This window comes from Perognathus longimembris, chromosome 6, assembly GCF_023159225.1.
Source record: "Perognathus longimembris pacificus isolate PPM17 chromosome 6, ASM2315922v1, whole genome shotgun sequence".
Lineage (NCBI taxonomy): Eukaryota > Metazoa > Chordata > Mammalia > Rodentia > Heteromyidae > Perognathus > Perognathus longimembris.
Window position 1 is genome coordinate 36,549,372 of NC_063166.1, and position 24,341 is coordinate 36,573,712.

General features: G+C 40.9%; 1 protein-coding gene and 1 long non-coding RNA gene across 10 annotated transcripts in view; both read right to left on the reverse strand.

Moving 5' to 3' along the window:
• The window catches only part of Rreb1 (ras responsive element binding protein 1), a 153,918-nt gene that overhangs the window by 35,874 nt on the left and 93,703 nt on the right, over positions 1-24,341 (reverse strand). For all 9 annotated transcript variants that reach the window (XM_048348552.1, XM_048348555.1, XM_048348551.1 and 6 more), the window contains 2 exons: positions 3,437-3,581; positions 2,799-2,935 (listed from right to left, as the gene is read on the reverse strand). In XM_048348552.1, the coding sequence (XP_048204509.1) occupies positions 2,799-2,935; positions 3,437-3,581 (282 nt within the window). The remainder of the gene's footprint in view (positions 1-2,798; positions 2,936-3,436; positions 3,582-24,341) is intronic.
• Positions 3,590-22,468, reverse strand: LOC125353094. Its single transcript, XR_007211261.1, has 5 exons — positions 21,651-22,468; positions 17,681-17,686; positions 14,723-14,742; positions 11,204-11,206; positions 3,590-3,604 (listed from the first exon to the last, which is right to left on the reverse strand). It is a non-coding gene; the product is annotated as an uncharacterized LOC125353094 (long non-coding RNA).

Below are 24,341 nucleotides of genomic sequence, written 5' to 3' on the forward strand. Positions count from 1 at the left end.
TTCACCACTTCCTGGCTTGTCTGAAATCTGCTGGGCCCTTGACATGTGGTTGGTTTGAAAGGAGATGTAACTGCCTCACACACTTGATTTCAAATACTTAGTACATGAAAATAAGAAAGTAAAACAACACCAACTATTTTTATACTGATAGTAGGCCAACATACTATTTTGATTATATAGGTATAACCAATGACAGCATTTTTAGTTTCATCTATTCCCTCCCTCCCTCCCTCCCTCCCTCCCTCCCTCCCTCCCTCCCTCCCTCCCTCCCTCCCTCCCTCTCTTTCTTCTTAGGATGATGGGCACAAGACACTATGTATAGCTCTTCCTTAAAAAGTCTATCACTGGGCACTGGGGGATCACACCTGTAATTCTAGCTACTCAGCTGAGATCTGAGGATTGTGGTTCTAAGCCAGCCTAGGCAAGAAAAGTCCATGAGACTCTTATCTCCAATTAACTGCCAGAAAACCAGAAGTGGAGCTGTGTCTCAAAGTGGTAGAGCACTAGTCTTGAGTTAAAAAAAAAAATCAGGGACAATGCCCAGGCTCTGAGTTCAAGCCCCACAACTGATAAGAAAGAAAGAAAGAAAGAAAGAAAGAAAGAAAGAAAGAAAGAAAGAAAGAAAGAAAGAAAGAAAGAAAGAAAGAAAGAGAAAGAGAGAGAGAGAAGATAGGAAGAAAGGAAGGAGGAAGGAAGAAAAGAAGGAAAGAAGGAAGGAAAGAAAGAAAGAGAAAAGAAACTAAACAATCTCTGCCTCCTATGTAGCTAGGGTTAGATGTGTGAGCCGTTGGCACATGGGGTGGTTCTTTTACTTTTTTGGTACAAAGATAGACTTTAGAACTTCACACACGCTAACATGCTCTAACACTAAGCTATACTGTGATGTGTGGCTACTGGAAAACTTCAAAGGACAGAGGCCGTCCACATTCTACTTCGGCTAGACAGCACTGACCCAGACACTCTTCCAGCTGACTCCATTCCTACAGTGAACAGCCTGTTGCTCTGCTCTATTCTAATGACAAAGCAAGCAAAAAAGACATCCAGTGCACAGCAACATCTCCACGTAAGGGATGCTATGCTCCTTCACATCTCTGAACATGCTGTCTTCCCTCTTGGACTCCAGATGCCAGAGCCCACTCAGCTCAACACTGCTCCCTTCTCTATTTCTTTTCCTTATCTGTGGATCTGTATAGAAAGGGTCACAAGCAACACCCGACCCTGAGAGTTAGAACCAGTGACTGTGCTGGATGCCTTTCGTTGGATGCCAGCACTTCATTAATTTGAAACACTAGCAGAGCAGAGGAAAAGGGACTCAGCATTTACAGGAGTATGGATTTCCAACACTTTATTAAGGAACAATGGGCACCTCGCCAGCTTTGGTAGGAGGGGAGGGAAGAAGGGGGTGAAGACAGGAGAAAGAAGCCAACAGCTGTTTTGAGTTAGACTTTCTGTCTAAACTGGTAGCATCCCACTGTGGTATTGTTGCCTTTGGGGTTTGAAAATGCAGTTGGTGTCTATTTTAGTTCTGGGTTAACAAGCAGTCTCTCCCACTAGCAACTGTCACAATTCACCACCATCTAGGCCTAGGCCCATTCTGGCCCATGCCTGCCCCTAAGGCCTACTCTGGAAGCAGGCTATTATGTGGAAGCAGAACAGAAGAGAAAAGGGGAATTAACTATGTTCTGTAATCAACTCCTTTTGGTTTCCAGACACCAGCCCCACCCCATCTAGCAATAGTTACTAGACAAAGCCACTCCACAGGGGCTAGCCTGGCTCTTCCACACAAGAGACAACAGGCTACCTCCTACTAGCCACCCATGGCCAGATGTTCTAGGGCTAGGGACGTGAAAGATGGCTTATGGGGACCAAATCCCTGAGAGGCCGTACAATGTCTTCATCTAACCCTTCACTAAACAAAAGGGGTTGCCACAGAGTAGGTAGCATCCAAACCAACATTTTAGTCATAGATCTTCCTCCATCATTGCTACACACTGTGCTGTGCAGACCTAGGCTGCCCAGAAATCTTTTGTGAACACCAGATTATGATGTAATTATCTACAGGGGGCAAGTGAGTAGTTACTAAGATGGCATCTGATCACAAGATAAAATATGAAGTGAGATAAATTATATGAAGGTGCTCAGAGATGATGCATTAATGGCTGCTGGGTCCCATGTACTGTTCCTGCCTTGGCTCACAACTCCTCTTAGGAGGCTTGTATAGTGACTGTACCCCGTCCTCGGTCTGAGACCTATTTCAATGTTCACTGCAAGTCCACATCCTGGGATGCTGTGGACATTGATAGAACTGTGAAGTTCATGAGCCTCTCAGAACCAGAGTGCCTACAAAAGGAAAAGCCAAATGCAACTTCTTGGTAGATTAAAAATCAAAAACAAAACACACACTTTTTTTTTTTTAAACACACACTTCTTAAAGAAGAGATCTCAAGGCCTGGAAGGGAATACAAGGATTACCAGAAAACATAGGGATTATATGGTTCAGTCTTCCAATGTGAGCAGAGAAACATGGGCTAGACAATCTATTCATTCTTGCTCTAGCCCTCAGTTTCTTGAGTCTAGGAGCAAAGGAACAGAATGAACACAATCTATGGCTACAGTTCCTCTCTAAATCCTGCACCTCTTCACACTTCATGTGTTTCTTAACTGCCTTATTAAGAAAGCCCTTGTATACAAGTTCAGTCACTGAACTTCAGTGTGGAGTCATAAAACAAACTTTCATATACTAGAAGAAACAGGAACGTAATAGATCACAGCAGGGGCAGTTCACCCTTTCCTCCTACCTTAGTGGGTTATCTGAGTGGGTCTCCACATGGCTCTCCAGACCGTACTTGCAAACAAACTCCTTGAAACATACTGGACAATGAAATACTTCATCAGGCATCTTCTCCAAGTCACCTGACTGCCCATCTTCTACCATCTTAGGAAAAAATAAAATGTGCAGTCACAAAGGTGGTCTTCCACATGGGCTTGCTAAGGAGAGGCCAATACCAATCTACAGACTTCTACTAAAAGGAATGTGTTCCTTACCTAAGTCTTAAGGTATGACTGATCAATAATTTGTTCTTCGAACAACAAATACTGAACATGCCCATCTACCTATCCACACTCCCATTTGTTCCTCAGTGTTCTCAACTCAACAAACACTAGTCCCTAACACAAAAGGAGCTTCCATGGTAGCTAGTGAGGCAATGTAACAGTATGGAAACAATTTTACGTTTAACCTCTAGGCTTAGAAAAAAAAAGAAAGCCAACAAAGTTATTACTCCTTTTTAGATACTTTACAAAAAGTGTAGAAAAACACAGGTTCAAAAAAAAGCCTAGGATGGATATGTGCCAAGACCCCACAGAGTGAAAATAATTATTATAATTATTTGTGCCAAAAACCCTGTGGTGAGAGAGCTACAGGAGCTCAGAGAACCTTTTTAGCTGGTGCTGGGTCTTCTCTCTCTGACTCTGCGTCATGACTCAGTTTCCTCTTGGAGGACAGCCGCCGGCGCTTCAAAGGGGAAGGAGGGGCTGCAGTTGTAGCACTGTTAGGGTCCTTCTCATGAATCTTCATATGTCTACAGGAACAGACAGACAGACACTCAAAATGTGAGTTAGCAACAACAATCCATTTCACCTATTTCTTCTAAAAATTGTGTGTGTATGTACACACATACATGCATATGTGTGGTCCAGTATAGGGGCTTGAACTCAGGGCCTCACATTCAGCTTTCTTGCTCATAGCTGGGTCTTTACCATTTGAGTCACATCTCCAGTCCACCTCTTTTGCTATTTAATTAGAAATGGAGTCTCGCAGACTTTTCTGTTCAGTCTAGCTTTGAACTATAACCTTTAGATCCCAGTTCCTAAGTGTGTGTGAGCCACTGGTACCCAGCTTCTATTTTTTTTTCCTTTTTTAAGATTTTATATGTAGGCATTGGTACTTGCATTTTATTTTATTATTAGTGCTTGCAATGCTGGGAATAGAACCAGTGCTTCATAGATGCTAGGCAAGCTATACTGCAGATCCTGATATGGAGTATGATTTCTATAGTAGCTTCTATCTTTTTAAAACGTCATAATCTCCTGAATCTCTCTTCAAGCTCTTGTGAGTGCTATCCAGAAGTGTTGCTCAACATCTTGCTGTTTATTAGAAGACATTCCTGAACTTAACGAGCATTACAGACATAGAAACAAGCCATCTGATGACTTGTTCTACTAACTTGGACAAAAAGTATTATTTTAGGACACATATTCTATACAATAAAGAATTCCCAAGCCCCTATATGACACTACTAATTCATATACCAGTAACTGCACTGACCTGCAGAAGCCACCCTCCACCTACTAGCTGTAGCCTTTGGAAGCTTTCTGAGGATCAAATTTGAGACATGCTGACAAAGCAGATGTCCCAAATACATAAAGCCTGAAAGCTTTTCTATGTTGTTCTTGATACTAAGGAACTTTATAGCTCACGAAACCACCTGGCCAACTGATTATGAGAAAGAGTTGGCTAGGGGCATGGCTCAAGTGGTGGAATACCCACCTAGCAAGCATGAGGTTCAGCTCAAATCCCAATCAGCTGACCTGATTTAAGTGACCAAATTCTAAAACAGGCACCCAAAGAAGGTCCCAAGACATAAAAGAAAAAAAGAGAAGTCTTTATTTTGAAACTCAAAAAAAATATTTCACCACCATAACCAACCACCACCACCACCGCCATCATGAAGTAAAATTATGCTAGAATGGGGTTAAACTATACCAGATATAGGAATGTAGATGCAGCTTTTTACAAATAACTATTTGAAAATAACTATTTAATAGTATCTCTACCAACCACCACCACCAGCATCCCACTTGCTTGCTTTCTCTCTCCTATATTTCCCTTCCCTCTCTTCCCCTCTACTGAGTTGCATTCCTAGACCCTGCAAAAGTACTTAAGAGTGGGAAAGGATAGTCATGTTTTAACGCACCATCCTGTCATACTTCTGGGAAGCAGCTCAGCTCACTTTTTTTGTTGTCTTTTTTCAAGGCAACAGGCTGGGGGGGGGGGCGGTGTGGGGAGAAGCAGCTACATATGATTTGAGGTGGTCAAGACTCTTCTGTCCCACAATGGTAGCCCTCCTTTCTAAACATATGTGGATGCACAGTGCTATAGACTGCCATGGGACCTCTTTCGTTCTTAGCCTCCTGTCTGGTCTCTGCCCCCTGACAAAACAGCACCATTCCCCAGCCATCCTCTGCTAGAACTACTGAGGATGTGGCCTGGCCTTGAGGATAAAGGACTTAGGAGAGGAGGCTAAGTCAAACCTTTGTTTTCTCATGGGAAATTAGTGCAGTGAAGTGCAAAGATCTAGTGGGAGAAAATAGACAAGAATTACAATCACGATACCACAGTCAGATTATTAGGTAAGAATTGTCTATTAGTTAGTTCTTAACCATCTAACACCTTCAGAGTTAACAGACACAAACAGCCCTGTTTTAAGTATCAAAGTGATTGCGATTGGAGGAAACCATCTGTTAATGTCAACATTTAGAGATAAAAAGGAAGGGTAGAGAGTTCGTTTTTGACGTTTCTTGTACAGGTCATACCAATTTTAGAAATGTCATTTTTTTAAAAAAGCATCTAAGATTTAAGAAAGCATAATTTGAGGGAATATAAATTAGTACTAAAAACTTAGGGTGGGTAGGGTTGAGATGGGAAAATGATGAAAGAGGTGATATTGATCAAGATGCATTATACTCATAAACTGACATGTTGAATTGTAACCTCTCTATAAACTACTTAGTGTAAATGCAACTAAAATTATTACCAAATCAGGACTCTCAATAACCTAGTCATAGTTTTAATTAAATTAACAAAATCAATTCTTTCTATAGCTAATATGGTAAAATAGTAAAAAAATTAATGTGTGACTAATATAAAACCTCACTGGCACATTTTGGGGTCATATTCTTAATCCTATGATACAAATACAGAGTAGTAATCTATTTTTTTGACCTTAGGATCTTGAGAGAAACTGTTGTCACCAAAATAAGGAAGACAATCGGATGGCACCAGAACCTGGTAAGGGCCTTGTGGGAACTTTACAAAGATTGCTATTTCCATTTTACAGACCTGGCAGTTGAAATCTAGAGTTCTGTGGCCTCACAGATAAACTATGATGTGCCTATGATTTCAACATTGGTGACTCCAGACTGCCTCCAAAAGTCTTGTCATCAATATTGGCTGGAATCTCAGTGCTATAATCTCCAGAACCTATGCATTTCCTCTCTGGTGGCCTCTGTACTAAGCTGTTACACATTTCCTATCTTGTGGCCTAGCATTCGAACAGAACATGCCCTATCTACAGTCTGGCTTGAGGACTACAAAGCCTTTGTCCTTGTCTAAAAAACTGCATGACTTGGGGCTGGGAATATGTCTTAGTGGCAAGAGTGCTCGTCTCATATACATGAAGCCCTAGGTTCAATTCCTCAGCACCACATATATAGAAAAGGCCATAAGTGGCACTGTGGCTCAAGTGGCAAAGTGCTAGCCTTGAATAAAAAGAAGCCAGGCACAGTGCTCAAGCCCTGAGTTCAAGCCCCAGGACTGGCAAAAAACAACAACAAACAAACAAAAACAACCCAAACTGCAGGCAGAGGGAGGAAGGTAGGTCAAAGTAAGGACTCTGTGAACTGGGGTAATGGAGACTGATGGACACAGCAATCCACCGTGGTTCTCTGAGTGAGCCTGGCTAGAACCTCAAATTCAAAACACAAGCAAAGGGGCATGTGTATAGGAGGAGGATAAAGAAGACTGAATATTGTCAAAATAGACTACTCACAAGTATAGAAATGGAACAAGGAAGCCAGTTGGGGACATTATTTCTTAGAGGGAGGAACCAGCGAGTTGATGAAAAAGATGTAATTGATTAGAATACAGTGTTAACATGTATGGAGCTGATGGCTCACACCTGTAATCCAAGCTACTCAGGAGGTTGAGATCTGATAGCCATGGCTCAAAGCTAGTCAGGGCAGAAAAGTTCATGAGATCTTTATCTCCAATAAACTACTCAGAAAATGCTCAAGTGGTAGATTGCTAACCTTAAGCAAAAGAAGCCTAGGGACAGTGCCAAGGCCATGAGTTCAAGACCAGGACCAGCACAAACAAAACAGAACACCAAAACATGTGTGGACATGTAACACCGAGCCCCTGCCCCTATAACTGATATAAGCCAACAACATTAAAAAACAAAACCCACAAACAAAGCTCCATTTTAGGGTGAAAATTCTAACCATAACATGGGCAGGAACTTCAGCAGTTCATTCATCCAAAAGGCGAATGGGATGTGGGATGATCCATCGTGATCGGCTAGTGACAGCCTCCTCCCCTTAGGGTAGTGCCATAACAGAGATGATGGGAAGAGACAACTATCTCCTCATTTTTGGAGGTCTTTTTTTCTCTGTAGCTTTATTTTAAGATATAATCTGTCTAATTTCCATTAATCCCACATTAGGGAATGACAATGAGCCTGAGCTGTAGTATCCAGCTACTTACTTGGCACACAAACTCCCTCTTCAAGCAGAAAGCATCCCTAGTTCTACTCGAATACTTCTAGTAACAAGGGTGTCTCCATTTTATTCTCACTATAAAACCCTGTCTTCTGCACATGGAATCAGAAACCCTTATGTCCGTCTGTCCTTAGGGGCAACATGGTATTGATCTACAGTCTTCCACATGACAGCTCTTTCAACAGTGCAAGCAAGAGGACTATTACACTTCTCTCAAGTTTCTTTAATCAAAATGAAACCACTCTAGTTTTTCTTTCCTAGCTGCAAGTCTAATGAATCATACTAGTCTAACTTCAGAATACTTTCTGATTTGCAGATAACCTTCATTAAGGTGTCCAAACCGGCATCCAAATGAGCTCCTGTCCTGGGGGCTCAGGCACTTGCTGCTTCTCCAACCTGGGAAGCTGTACCTCATGTCTTCCCAGGCTTGGCCCTAGCCATCCAGGCATCATATCATGCAACCCCTCCCAAGAGGCCTTCCCTGAGACTCACATTCCACTTAAATACTCAAGCCCACTTACCCAGGTTTTTTTTTTTTTTTAAGATGGTATAAATTGTACATTTGGGTGGCAGTGGCTCACACCTGGAATCCTAGCTGCTTAGGAGGTTGAGATCTGAGGATTTCAATTCAAATCCAGCTTGGACAAAAAAGTCCATGAGACTCTTATCTCTACACACAAAAAAATAATTAGTGGAGCTGTGGCTCAAGTGGTGCAGCACTATTTGAGTGAGAGAGCAATGTCTAGACCTTGAGTTCAAGCCGCAGTACTGCCAACACACACAAAACTGTACCAAGAGGTTTCACTGTGGTATTTACATACATGCATGTAATCTATTTTAATCAAATTACCCCATCTACATTATTCCTTTACTCACTTTTCTCTCTTACCTACTCAGAAACTAAACTGCCATGTATTTACTTGCATGATCCCTTGTAGTCAATCAACATTACTATCTGCAAGTTGTAAGAACTTGATTTATCTTGTTCTCTGCATGCAGCAGCCTCTAGTAGCATATATGTAGGTGGCTAAGAAATATCCACCAAATGGCTGAATGGGTAAAAAATAAACATAAATACTTGTTTGATCATGGAATGGACAAATGAAACATATGTACAAATTGCTTTCCTCAGAATACTCCTATAACATACATCCTGAACAAATCTAGTATTGCATCATAGGGCCAACACTGTCATATCACAAGGACTTTAATGGAAAATGCCCACAACAACAAATGCTAAGAACACAGGTTAATTTTTTTTCCCTCTTATTAGAATTAATTTGCCCTTGGTCATTCAAAGTAAACACACGCACCTAGTAGAAAGGTAGAAAAAGTGAACATGAAATTGAAGTATGTTTAATCAAATCAAATTCTACCGTTTTCCATTGGAAACATAATCCTTCAACAGCAGGAATCCTGATACAGAGTGATTTTGGCACATTTGGAATCAAGACAAGTTTTTGCCACAGGATCTTAGTAAAATTCTTTAGCCTTGTGATCTGCCTGCATGTTTGGATAACTATCAGACCAGGATGTCAACTCTTTTTTCTTTTCTTTTCTTTTTTTTTGATACATGGATCAAGCTTCTCTCAGTCTGGTTTGTCATTCATTACCCTTAAAGGGGATTTTATAGTGATAAACAGAAACACTAGGGAAGTATTTTTTGAAATGAAGAAATCTAAATTGGAGTACTTTTCAATACTATTAGATACTTGTTTTACAACTGGGAGGCAGATACTGATTTTAAGCCTAAAGAACTTTTCCTTCGGTAAATGTAAATGCTTGTTTTCTAAAATTTGAGAAGATTTTATCAATTGATTAGCTGATTAACTGTAGTACTAGAGACTAAACCCAGGGCCTTATCTACCACTGAGCTGTACCACCAGCCTCAAGAAGAGCCTATGTGGTGGTCTGGCCAGAAGAATACTGAAGAGATCAGAGATAAACCAATTAAAACCCTGTGTAAGAGCTGAATGTCAATCACGTAATTCTGGGAAATAGACCAATCACTAAAACATACCTCTCTTCCTTTATCTTTGAACATCTTCCTCTCCAGTTCCAAAACCAGGAAGTTTCTGCTGATCTTTCTTAGGCTCTTAAGCCACCAAATTTTGTGATGACACAAACTCTTAGCCATTAAACACTGGCTTGGTCTGACCAGCAAGCAGGAATGTCAGTAGATGAGGGAGTAGTTTGGACAGGAAGAGACCCTATGACGTCACTGGGTGGTCCATGAGCCATTATGCATTTGGGATGTTCGATTCTGGTTCTGCCATCTAGTAACCACAGCAACTCTACAGTTCCTTAGGCTACCTCAGTTTTCCTATCCTTAAAATGGCAACAACAAAGCTATTATCCTTTGTTTTGTTTTGCCAGTCCCGGGGCTTGAACTCAGGGCCTGAGCCCTGGCTTCTTTTTGCTCAAGGCTAGCACTCTACCACTTGAGCCACAGCACCACTTCCGGCTTTTTCTATATATGAGGTACTGAGTAATCAAGCCCAGGGCTTAATGTATACAAGGTGAGCACTGTACCACCCACCAGGCCATATTCCCAGCCCAAAGCTATTATCCTATAGCTTTGTTTTTCAAACCATGGGCCTCAAACCACCATCATCATCACCTATAACTTCTTGCAAATATAAATCTCCAGAGGGTCTGAACCTGAAACTGGAGGCAGAGATTGGCAATCAGGGTTTTTCACAAGTCCTGCAGGTGATATTGAAGGTACATTGTGATAACTTTGGAATCCTAGTGAAATTCTTTAGCCCTTTGTATTGTCTGCAGATGTGGCTAAGTATTTGCCTAGAATATTGACATTTTGATACACAGATCAAACTTCTCTTAGATCCATCTTCCAATATTCCAGCAATCTTTGCTTAAGTTTACTAAGCATAAATACCTAACAAAGGAAGTTGGGAAATTTAATATTCTTAAAATTCCTTTTGATGCAAAATCCCCCGGGAAACTCTCAACAAGTTTAAATGTGACCCAAACTAAAGATTATCTAGTTGAAGTGGCAGTCTTTCAGCCCTCCGTATCTAATTTATGTTTGAAGTTTAGAGTTTAGGAGAGATCTAGACATTGCCAGTATTTGCTAACTTTCCAGCTTTAACTTCCTGATTGGTTTATTAATGGAGGAACTGAACTACTTGATACTCAGAGCAACTGGTATTACAAGGAAGGTCACTGTCAGTGCAAAGGAGTCTAAAACAGAGAGCCTGTAATGTGCCTGAAGGCAACTGGTCCAAACAGGTTCTAGTAGCTGGGTTATAGATACATTCCCATCTGTAGCTGGTGCTAGCTTTTCTTGTCCCACCATGCCTTGTGATAACCCAAAGGGGAAAGAAATAAGATTGAAAAAGTCCCACAATCTACATTTCTGGTACAAGAAAAGCCTGTCTCCAGAAAGATTTGTGTTTATGTTTTCAGAACAAAGGCCTAGGAGAAGGATTTAGGGTTAAGAGACTTGATTAATGCTTTGTAATAAATTAAAGTCTGTGCAAGCAAGTGGAGGATAGAGTACAAAGAGTAAAAGGAGATCTGGGGGAGGGGGAAGGAAAGGTGTCAACCTGTCAGTGCAAAGGTACCTTCTAGTAATTTGGGTGTTGTTCACATTCAGTCATGCTTGTCCAGAGGCAGATCACACCAGCTGTGCCAGGGCATGGAAGAAGGTCTGATGATGCATAAACAGCTGTGCTGACCCAACAGGCAGCACTCTCAGAAAAGTCTAGAAGTCAGTCGGGCATGAGGCATAAACCTATCTGCAGGCTTGCTGTGGGAATGCCTAGGCCAGGCTGCTCCCAGGACTCTTGGTATGCTTGAGTTGAATGCTCTGATAGTGTGCTCACCCATCCACTGGTCAGCCAGGTTCCACATCTTCTCACGAGGATGATGTGACCAGATGGTGATGATAGAAAAGGGAAGACCTATACCTCAGTCCCAGTGCTAATTCTTACTGCCTCTGTTCAGGGATGGATCTGGATAGACCACAGCCTCCACTCCAGACTTCCTCTACAAGCCCCACTTTCCCACAATACTTGGGCAATAGAGCTATAGAACAGATGTTTTCTCTCACCTTAATGACTGGCACTCAGTGTTAGTGTAAGGACAAAGGTCAATTTTATTCAAGTTAAGGGATCTCAATTCAAAGGAAGAATGAACATTTCTTAGTGACAAACACTTTTGGACATTCTAATTTCCATTGCTTATAACTCATAACTCCTTACTGGAGGAACTATGGGCAGGACCACCATCTCTGCTCTTTTATCTGGAGTTCTTTATATAGTTTGGAGAAGGCAGTTCTTTCTTGGCAACTCCTTTTCTGTCTTGTTCCTTGACAAAACCCCTCCGGACTTCTGTACAAACACTTATTCATTGATGGATTGAGCTGAAATTCTGATGTCTAAAGAGTATTTTTTCTCAGTCTCCCAGGCATCCTTTTGGGTGCAGAAGGACAATTTCAGCTCCCGAATCCCTCTCCTTTAATACTCCCTCTGGCTTTACAAAAGAGCACAGGGACAACGTCCTCTAGCTGTCTCCTTAGGACAGCTTAGCTGCTCCTCTAGTTCCCTGCTCCTATCCTGATGTTCACATTCATCAGGAGAGACATTTCAGGCAGCCTGGATCTATCAATAGCAACCTTTTATTGTAGGTGCTCTTCCCAACTGTCAGATCTTTGAACCAGTACATCTTATACACCCCCCTATGCCCTTGTTTTGCTAGATTAATTTCAGTTGTTCCACTCTGCATACATTGTCTTCGCCCTGCACACCTGCTTATAAAACAGATGGGCATGCTGTCAGGCCTGTCATCCTAGCTAATAGGGAGGCTGAGGCTGAGGTAAGAGGATCATTTGAGCCCAGGAGTTTAAGGTCAGCTTGGGCAACACAGTGAGACTTAGCTCAAAAAATAAATAAATAAATAAATAACCAAACCACCAAACCAAAAACAAGAAAATGGCAGGCTCTTTAAAAAATTCAAAGACTTGACAGGTGCTAGTGGATTATACCTATAATCCTAGCTACTCAGGAGACTGAGATCTGAGGACAGATCTCAGGAAAGGTTGTGAGACTCTTATCCTCAATAAATTACAAAAAAATAAAAATAAAACAAAATCTGGAAAGTGGGGATGTAGCTCAAGTGGACACTAGCTTTGAGCAAAAGCTGGTCAGGAACCACATTCCAGGACCCTCCTCTCCCTTACACACACAAATCCAATGACTTCAGAGATTGGTTGAGTTGACTTCTCTCACATCTAAACATTCATGCAGAGCTGAAATCAACTGGCTTGGATCTTTTCTATGAGAACCCAGAGAAACACAGAGAAAGCCATCATTCCCCATGAAATAGTCTCTAACTATTTTAGGACAGCTGCCATGGTAAAACGGACTCTTTCTTCCCCAAAATAAGCTCTCTCAATTTCTTCATGCTTTCCACTATAGCCTGAGATCTAACTCTTACACTCACAGCCAGTACTGTCCAGGAAGTGAAGTGGCTCTTGTACCGACAGTTTCAGGTGGATAGGACCCAAGTGAAACAACCACCTCCAAAGCCTCACTGGCAGAGAGCCATAACCTCTGAGTGAAATCACCAGCAGTCCCACCCTTGTGACAAGGCTAAAATAACAATGTCAAACCAAACCCAAGTGTACATTTTTTGGGAGAAAGGAAACAGTTAAGGAATTGATACACTCTCTCTTCAGTGGGGTGTGTGTGTGTGTTTGTGTGTGTGGTTTAGGTCTCCTTCGTCCCTCCCTCCTTCCTTTTTTGTCAGGCTGGGAGCTTGAACTCAGAGCCTGGGTGTTGTCTCTAAGCCTCAGTGCTCAAGGCTAGTACACTATCATTTGGAGCCACTTCCAGATTTTTCTGAGTAGTTTAATAGATGAGAGTCTTGGACTTTCCTGCCTGGGCTGGGTTCAAACAGATTCCTCAGATCTCAGCCTCATGAGTAGCTACTAGGATTAGAGGTATGAGCCACCGGCAGTCTGCCTGCTGTTTCTTTTTGCAATGGAAGAAGGGATGACTATCATTACAGGAAGGCAATGCTAGGCCACTGTCTGCCACTCTTGAGCTTTTCCCAGGACAGTTATACCAGGCCCCCAACAGGAAAGTGGAGGGTACAGTAGTGTATACAAGAACAGAACAGGGTGATAAAAGACAGCCACTTCCATTTGGGAACATCTTATGTATTTAGGAGCCAGTGAGAAACAAGTGAAAAGAAATGGAGAATCAGAGGGAGAGTTCTCATAAGTAAACTCAAAGAGAATCATCACCTGCAGAAATCAGCATGGTGACAGACCCCTTCTAAGAATGTAGCAGTTTATAGCAACCTTTTATCTCAAATAGGACAAACATGCCACTTCTGCTATCCAGAGATGACAAGATCAAAGGACAGGCTCCAAGGGAAGAGCAGCATACTGTTCTACCACCAGCAACTCAGGGAGGGAGGAGAGCTGATAAAAACTACTGATGTATGTATTATTGTGGATCTCAGTTTTCTTACATGAGAAATCAGAACAGCAGACCTCCTGTGTGAGTTGGATTTTTTTTTTTGGAGGTGGGGGGGGTTGTGGGGCTTGAACTCAGGCCCGGGGCACTGTCCCTGAACTCTTTTGCTCAAGGCTAACACTCTACCACTTTAAGCCACAGCATCACTTCTGGTTTTTTTTTTTTTTTTTGGCCAGTCCTGGGGCTTGGATGTTCTTGAGCATCACTGTGCTGCTGAAGGCTAGCACTCTACCGCTTGAGTCACTTCTGGCCTTTTCTGTTTATATGGTGCTGAGGAACCAATCCCAGGGCTTCATGCATGCTAGGCAAGCACTCTACCACTAAGCCAACATTCCTGGTTCCACTTCTGGGTTTTATGTGATTAACTGGAGTTAAGAGTCTTATGGACTTTCCTGTTGAGGCTGGCCTAGAACTGTAATCCTCAGATCTCAGTCTCCATAGCAGACTACAGGCATGAGCCACCTGTGCCTGGCAAGCATGAAAAATTAAGAGTGAAGTGCTGATACCATATACCAATGAGCCCTTTATGAAAAGGAATCTCTGATTTAAGGAAATATAACCTATCTTTACTAAAGGCAAATAATCTCTCCAAGAGGGACCTTAGAGCCCTAAAAGAATAGCTTATACATAGGATTGTATATACATGCATATATGCATACACACAGACACCCAGACACACCTCAAAGGGGAGGTGGGGACCTCAGATCAAAAATAAATAAGTACGGGGCTGGGGATATAGCCTAGTGGCAAGAGTGCCTGCCTTGGAAACACGAGGCCCTATGTTCGATTCCCCAGCACCACATATACAGAAAACGGCCAGAAGCGGCGCTGTGGCTCAAGTGGCAGAGTGCTAGCCTTGAGCGGGAAGAAGCCAGGGACAGTGCTCCGGCCCCGAGTCCAAGGCCCAGGACTGGCCAAATAAATAAATAAATAAATACAGTTTCTGTGCTTTCTGTTCTCTTCTTAGGAGGGAAAATGGGGTGGGAGGCTGCTAATCACCTTCCTTAGCAAATCAGAAAAATGTTGAAGAGTGGGCATGGTTTTAGTGTTTGCTAGCACTAGCTTGCTCAGCTCAAACAAGTTAGACAGGTTGGATATTAAACAAAGACAGAAAAACGCAATATATGAAGTCCAAGAAAGTGCTGCCCTAGAAATGAAGCCAGTACCTCTGATCTCAAATTTGTGATCTAGTGCTGGAAACCAGGCTCTTCCTTCTCTTCTTGCTTTGCTACTTTGTGTTACTAAACTAAACTGAAAACACATTCAAGATCTTTCCAAAGTCCTCAGACATCAGGGAAGTGGCATGATGGAGAGTAACCTAGATATGCTGTAGCTGTAAGCTCTCCTTTCATCTCGCTCCCAGTATTCCTATCCCTAGCCTGCTGTGACCTAATTTCCAGCTCCCATAATGCCTGGCTGTTCAAGTGTGGGCAGGCATGATGCTCCAGATTTTGGTGTCATTTACTAGTTTTACCTGGTAAGACTGAGATTTTGAAATACTTCAACAAAATGTCAAAACCAATGCACTGCTTGTATTCATGAGAAAAATTTCTTTTGCATTTGCTTCATCTTCAAAAAGAAAAGACAAACACTGCCTTTGCCAAAACAGAAAAAAAGCCTCAGATACAAACATGAGCAACTAGTCAGCCAAATTATAAAAGACTACTTATAAGCCAGAATCATAAATCTGAAAAGCAGTGATAGAACAAAAAAATGCCTAGTTGCTGTTTAATATGTCCCTGTGCATGGACAGGTTTATGAGCAAGCTCTCTCTAACATAACTGAGGTCTTTCATCAGGAAGTAAAAAATTAAGCACTAGCCACATATACATTTTTCAACTATTCTTTCAAAATGAAATGAATGCACTGTGCTGATTTCTTTAATTTCAACCTAGACATCCTTATTTATTGCATATTATTTACCATAGCCAACCAATAAGTCAGTCAATGTGCGCATCAACTGATGAGTGGATAAAGAAAAATTCACCCTTCCTTCCTTCCTTCCTTCCTTCCTTCCTTCCTTCCTTCCTTCCTTCCTTCCTTCCTTCCTTCCTTCCTTCCTTCCTTCCTTCCTTCCTTCCCTTCCTCCCTCCCTCCCTCCCTTCCTCTCTCCCTTCCTTCCTATTTTTGTTGGTAATGGGGCTGTCTCTGAGCTTTTTGGTTCAAGGCTGGTGCTCTACCACTTTGAGCTACAGCACCATTACAGTTTTCTGGTGTTTAATTGGAGATAAGAGTCTCATAGACTTCCTTGATGGGCTGGCTTTGAACTCAGATCTCAGACTCTTAGTAGCTAGGATTTGTATTACAGGTGCCAGACACTTTTTCTTTATCCTTGTGTGTGTGTTATTATATAATATAAAATATGAATATTTATATGTAAATATATTATGCACAAAATATATACTATATAAGTATATAGTATACATTATATAATATTATCCAGCCATTAAGAAAAATGAAATTATGTCATTTGCATGACACTGGATGAGACTGGAGATCGTGATATGAAGTGAAATAAGGTAGATGCAGAAAGACAAGTATCATGTTTCCCCTCATGCAGAATGTATGTGTGAGTTATGCATTATATCACATATACATGTATGTATATTTGAAAGGAATGGAAGAAGGGGACTGTTTGGAAGAAAATAGGGATTGCGGAGGGGGAAAAGAGAAGGTGATGAGGAATAAATACGATCAAGTATGTTATATGCATGTATATAAACATGAATGAAACTCTTATACAATTAAGCTTATTCTTAAGGAGATTAAAGGAGAAATTAAAAACACAAAAGAAAAAATATGTTGAAGAATGTGAATGCTAGCAAATGCAAACTAGGCTATCCAATAGACTGGTAATTCAGATTGGTCAACTTTGAAACCCATTAAAAATGTTTTAAGAAAAAGCGGGGGGGGGGGGAGAAAAAGAGGAGAAAGATAGAAAAGAAAGAGTAATAGAGATAGTAATGGAGGTGGTGAACTAGATCAAAGAACATAGGGAAATGTAATAAAAATCCCTTTGCACAATTAGTAATATACACTGATAGTAATTTTTAAAATTTAAAAAAAAGCAGGGGGGGCTGGGAATATGGCCTAGTAGCATACATGAAGCCCTGGGTTTGATTCCTCAGCACCACATAAGGCTTGGGTGCTGTCCCTTAGTTTTTTTCACTCAAGGCTTATGTTCCACTACTTGAACAATACCTCCAATTCGGGCTTTTTGGTGATTAATTGAAGATAAGGGTCTCATGGACTTTCCTGTCCAGGCTGACTTCGAACTGCAATCTTCAGCCCTGAATAGGTAGGATTATAGGAGTAAGCAAATGTTACCCAGTGTCCTTATGCTTTTTCTGTTATTTGAATAATAAAAATATACAATAAGTCACTCTTGCCTACTCTTTTTTAGGGAATAATGGCAGCTTTCTACTATGTATAGATTTCTAAATTGCAAAGCAAAAATCCTGAAGAGGATCAGAGAATGTCATTTAATAGTATAAATGCAAATCTACACCAAGATTTTTAAATGTCACAGAGCAAGCAATTAAAAAATAAAAAGCAGGAGAAATAGTCAAATAATTATGAAGTTTTGCAAAATTCAGAAATGAAAATCTAGGCATGACACACAGCTATTCCACAAAGCACTATTTTCAGTTGCAGTTTTTTAGAATAAAGCCTATGTTATCTCCATGTTAAATAGTTTCTGTAAATTTATACATCAACATTAAGGAAAATGAGAAAGGGAAGAATAATTTTTTTAGTCTGGAGCTTAATATTTAATCTTCCTGGGGCTGGGGATATGGCCTAGTGACAAGAGTGCTTGCCTCATATACATGAGGCCCTGGGTTCGATTCCCCAGCACCACATATACAGAAAATGGCCAGAAGTGGCGCTGTGGCTCAAGTGGCAGAGTGCTAGCCTTGAGCAAGAAGAAGCCAGGGACAGTGCTCAGGCCCTGAGTCCAAGCCCCAGGACTGGCCAAAAAAAAAAAAAAAAAAAAAAATTAATCTTCCTAACAGACTAGACATGAAAGTGACTCTTTTGACCATTCTGTGGTGGACCCTTATCAGATGCAGCCAAAAAGGAAGAGAGTTCAAAGGTCTCAGGAGTATCACAAAAAATACTGTCTTTATTTAAACCATTACCAAAGTGAAAATAACAGCACATAGGTCTTGAGTCAATAAAGACTATGTTTAAATATAGTAAAGAAGAAACTTACTGAAAACTTACTTCTTGAAAATGCTATTAGGCGAAGATTAAAGAATTGACTGTGATGAATGTGTTCATTCTTCAGGGAAAATGATGGTCACTTAGTAATGTAGACTCTCAAGAGAGTGAAAAGCATATTAAATTGAATGATCAGAGAATAGATTATTATAATTAAGTTACTTTTCAGCTTAAAAAGGAAAGTTTCGGGGCTGGGAATGTGGCTTAACGATAGTGTACTTGCCTAGCATGCATGAAGCCCTGGGTTCGATTCCTCAGCAACACATAACCAGAAAAAGTCAGAAGTGGCGCTGTGGCTCAAAGAGCTAGAGTGCTAGTCTTGAGCAAAAAGAAGTCAGAAACAGTGCTCAAAAGATAGAGTGCTAGCTTTGAGCAAAAAGAAGCCAGGAACAATGCTCAGACAATGAGTCCCAAGTCCCAGGACTGGCAAAATATCAGGTGAACCAGTAAGTTTATAGTCATAACTGCTAGGGAGGTTGAGTCAAGAGGATCACTTAAATCTAGAAGTCCCAGGTCTCCCCAGGCAAGTGTCAAGCCTTTGTCACCGGAAGAAAGGGGAGAAGAATATTTAAAGGGAAACAAAATAAATAAATAAATAAAATCAAGGGAAACAATACGTTAGTGTGTAGCAGGCTGACTTGTAGATTTTTATCCCACCATTAATTTCTTGCATGTGAACTAGACTACTACCTTTCCTCCCCCAGAGGAATATAGTAGCAGGCTGAATACATATCAGGTGATTAAGAGATTCATTTCAAGATGGGACTGGCTGAACTTTTGGGTGGTTACCTCTATACTTGAGAGGCAGCGAGTACCAGAACAAGTTACAGGGTGTCCTCAGAAACTCAATATGACCATGAGAGAAGTTCACAGGGCTCTTCCTCTTGCTGGGCACTGAGAGTAAAAGAAGTAACTGTCCCCGCTTTTGGAGAAACTGTCCTACCTCTGCTTCCTCTCTTCTTTAATGCTGGCCACCTGTTCCAGGTACCTAAGTTCAGTTGTATATGCCAAGGGTTGGCTTAGCCTAAGCATCTGAGAGTAGCATGCTAAATCCAGAGTCTCCATGGTATCATTTGTCATGGAGTAAGTCACACTTCTTCTCAGCTAAGATTTTCTTCAAGCATAACAGGAACACATAAGCCTCTGTTCCTGAAGACTATCTGCTATCCCCTGGCATCCACATGGCCGATGTCTCCTACACTTAGTAACAGTAAGAATCGTGCCCACTGCATTAGGAAGCAAAGCTTGTGACAAAGCAACTAGTTGATGTTCCAGGGATTTCCCTTCCTCACCTTCCTATTTCTGAAATGAGAACCCATCCCCCTCCTTCAGAATGAATTGACAAGGTATGTTTGTCAATGAAGGCTTTCTCCTGCCAAGTCTTCAGCATGTCCTTAAGCCTAACTCTCTATAACTTAAGGTCTACAGTCTACAAAAGGAGCAAAGTATAATTTAATTGCCTATTTTCCAGGCACTTATGATCTGCAAAAAAACTTTAAATAAATCTTGCCCAAACCCATTTTAGAGATGAGATTTGTCCTAAATGAAGTCTGTTTCCATTCTCTTTCATAGATCACTTCTGTAGAGCTGTGCAACCCAGCACTCTCTGGAGAAAATTTGAAAGCTGCAAACTTCAATGCCCTTTTTCCTACAGCAAGTTCCCTTGCAGGGTGTGCTCTGGCTCAGTTTCCCAAGTTTGTTTTGGAAGACAAGCACTGCTGAATCCAAATTTTCAATGTGGGAGCAGCTGATAAAGAGTTTGGGGAAAGTTATAAGCAGTAGCCACAGTGATGTTTCCATGAATCATGTTTTGTACTTGATGGCAAGCGATTATTCTGCTTAGAAAGTTAGTTATGGGTAAAAAGGCTGGGGATAAGGGATTTTCAAACTTCAAAAAACTGAGAATGCTGACAAGGAAGTAGCAACTTGAAAAAGAACCAGAAAGGGTAAAACATTGATAGGTAACACTGAAAAAGGTCACTTGCCCAAATGGTCACATATCAAATTAAAATGAACATTCTCATCTCCTATTTACCAAAATACACTTAGTTTTAAAATAACAATGTCATAAGTGGTTCAGTAGCATGTGCCTGTAGTTCTAGCACATGGAGGCTGAGCCAGAAGACTGTACAAACACAGAAGTCTGGGTTAGTCTGGGACATAGTAAGACCATGCCTCAGATAGACAGACAGACAGGCAGGCATAAAATGCCTTGTACATTTACCTACTATAATTAAAGTGTAAAAAAATTAATGAGTTTTATCAGTGTGGCAAAGTATCTGTCAAGAAAACTACTTACTACATAATGCAATGTACTATTTTATTGTGATATTTGTTTTATTTTACTGCTACAATAACCTACAGAGGATTCACTCACAAAACTAAGATGAAGGAAGCCAGATGTGGTAACAAATATCTGTAAATCCTGCATTTGGAAGAATGAGGCAGGAGGATAACAATTTCTAGGCTGGCCTGTGATATTTTGTGAGGTTAAGGCCAGCTTGAACTATGTAGTAAGATCCCATCTCAAAACCAACCAACCAATCAAAACAACAACAACACTAACAAAACAAAAAACAACTAAGATAGAGGAAACTATACCAAAGGACAAACTAGATTTAGAAACAAGAATAACCAACTAATTAGGGTGTGTTCATCTGTAAATCTCAGTAAGTCAGGAAATTGAGATAGAGGCAGCTCAAGTGTGAGGCTCTTCACAACTACATAATGAGTTTAAGCCAAGCCTGGGCTATAGAGTATTAAAAAAAAAAAGGAACAAGGTCAACTGATATTCACTCATTCATGAAATGACAAATGGCCAAAGGAAATACACTGAGGTGCTTTATTCCAAGCATTTCAGTATTAGCTAAGAACTCCCTGAAACCTGAAGAGGATGTAGTACTTGGAGCCCATGTTACGAGATGAATAATTCGGCTCTCTATGTCCATTTATGCAACAAAAATTCTGGGGTGCAACCTGGATCTACCTCTCACAGGAACCACAGGAGGGCAGAGTTCATCTGTAAGAACATGTACGAAGCTGGGTATGGTGGTGCATGCCTATAATCTCAGCAACCAAATGGGTGACACAGGAGGGCTATGAATTCAACCACAGCCTGGGCTACACAGTAACACAAAAAATACAAATCACTAAAAAACTAAAACCAATAACAATGAATAAACAACAAACCACATGCACACAAAAGTGCACACAGCAGGTGTGAATCACACATGTCCACATCAAACAGAAATCAAGGGTAAACTGTGTGGACAAGGACACTGTGTCCAGGCCAGCTTTGTGGAATCAAGCCTTCCGAGAGATAGAGATCTACTCTGTGTGTGTGGGGGGTGGGGGGGGGGGAGGAACAGACAGACAGAGAGAAAGACAGAGAGTGTTACTTGGGGCCTTGAGAATGCAGAAGACATGAATTAATTACCACTGAACTACTACTGTTGAGCTTTAGTTTAAGAGATGGGGAATCTATACTATGGGGAAATCAGAAGAAGTTCTACTCTAGGAATAGAGAGCAATGTCAAAAAAAAGCTAGTACAGTTATAGGGAAGGCCTACAAGTCACAAACAAAATGGCATGGGGACATCTGTGTGTGGGCTCCCTGGGTGCCCAGGGAAGCTGAGGTGGAGGTTCTCTAGTTGCTCAGCTCAGTGTGGCTTTGAAGCCCCACAGGGGAGCAATGGGTGCTATTCAACCCTAGCAGGTGTAGACAGACCATGGGAAGAAGGGAGACAGGAAAAAGAGTTTTGGTTTTGAGCACCAAATCCTCAGTCCACTGATTTCCTTCAACAACTCTTAAAACCAGGGTTTATCAAACTCTTTTTAATTCCTGCACACATATCCCAGGGCAGTTTTGGCTTCTGATTAATGTAAAACAGGTATGTGGTTATGAGAGACCATAGCTTATGACTGGAATCTCCAATTCTGGAATAGATCCACTGGAGCACATAAATATAACTCAACTCTCTCAGGGACATTTTTGTGTTGTCATATTTTTATAATTTTTTCTCAAAAGTACTGCTTTGCCAACAAATGAAGGAGGTAATGATTTTACTGTGATCAAATGTTCTTTTAACCCACTATTAGCAATTTTCTGCAGAAGATGACAACCTCAAACTTGAAAATTTAGTATAGCAAAAAAAAAAAAAAATCGGCTGGGAATATGGCCTAGTGGCAAGAGTGTTTGCCTCATATACATGAGGCCCTGGGTTCGATTCCCCAGCACCACAAATATAGTAAATGGCCAGAAGTGGCGCTGGGGCTCACGTGGCAGAGTGCTAGCCTTGAGCAAAAAGAAGCCAGGGACAGTGCTCAGGCCCTGAGTCCAAGGCCCGGGAATGGCAAAAAACAAAAAACAAAAAAATCAATTTATTTTCTGGCATTACATAATGTTCACTCTTAACAGTCACTTACTTATATGTACTAATTAATAAGCATTATGCTAAGTATTTACATGAAGTTAATTTATTAATTATCACAGTACTTCTACATGGTAGGTATAGATAATGTTATCATTTATATAAAAGGGTACTACTACTGAGAAATAGAGTTACCTAATGGTAACTCTTCGAGGATTAGTAATGGAACATTTTCTTATACAGATTGTCACTATGGAGCTTTGAGTTCTAATAACTGAGACTCAGAAAAAAACTTGCATGCAGGATGTCAATCTGATACTTTAAGCCTTGAGAACTCTTTCCCAACACTGTTTTCACTTGGGCTCAAGTTCTAAATGGACAAAACTAAGCCACGTTAATATTAAACTGTTGAAAAATTAAGAATCTTCCAAAAATTCTGCACTTAGGACGATGACTTGGCCTCCAATAATTTAATTCTCTCCTCCTAATTAAGATGGTTTGCAATAAAAGCAGTGTAAGCCTCAAAATTATTACACATTCCCTTGGTTGAGAGCAAGGCACAAGTATAGCATCTACTTAGCAAGTATAAGACTGTGAGTTCAAACACCAGTAACACCAAAAAAAATAAACAAATAAAAACATCCCTAAGGCCTATTTGGGCTTAGGGCATGATTGAAGTGGTAAAGTGTCAGTCTCGTGAGTATGAGGCCCTGAATACAAACTTAAATAACACCAAAAAAGGGAAAAAGAAAAAAACCAACACAAAAAAGAAACAAAGAAAATGTCCGTTTATGTATAAATATAAGTACCTCTAATAAACAGTATTTATTCAGTAGAAATATACGTAAAGGGGCTGGGAATATGGCTTAGTGACAAAGAGTGCTTGCCTCGTATACATAAGGCCCTGGGTTCGACTCCTCAGCACCATATATATAGGGAGGAAGAGAGGGAGGGAGAAAAAGAAAGGAAAGAAAGAAAGAAGGAAGAAAGGGCTGGGAATATGGCCTAGTGGTAAAGTGCTCGCCTCATATACATGAAGCCCTGGGTTCGATTCCTCAGCACCACATATGTAGAAAAGGTCAGAAGTGGCGCTGTGGCTCAAGTGGTAGAGTGCTAGCCTTGAGCAAAAGAAGCCAGAGACAGTGCTCAGGCTCTGAGTCCAAGGTCCAGGACTGGCAAAAAACAAAACAAACAAAAAAAAAACCCAGAAATATACATAAAGATAATATTAAGAGCTATGCTAGGCTGTGGCTCAAGTGGTAGAGTGCTAGCGTCGAGCAAAAAGAAGTCAGGGACAGTGCTCAGGCCCTGAGTTCAAGCCCCAGGACTGACAAAAAAAAAAAAAAAGAAAGAAATTTATTTTACATTGTGGCTCAGTATATTGCTGGAAAAAAAAGTGTGATTTAAAAAAAATACTTCACCTTCACTTAGGGGATATGCACCATGAGACATTTCTATTCTATTCCACATATTTATATTAAATATAATGCATTGATAATATGAATTGTTGGTAATTACTGATTATAGTAATATATTAAGTATAATATACATGTTTATATGCATGATAATAAATACTTAATTGTTGTCTGGGAAAAAAAAAAGAGCTATGCTAGGGCTGGGAATATGGCCTAGTGGTAGAGGGCTTGCCTTGCATACATGAGCCCTGGGTTCGATTCCTCAGCACCAT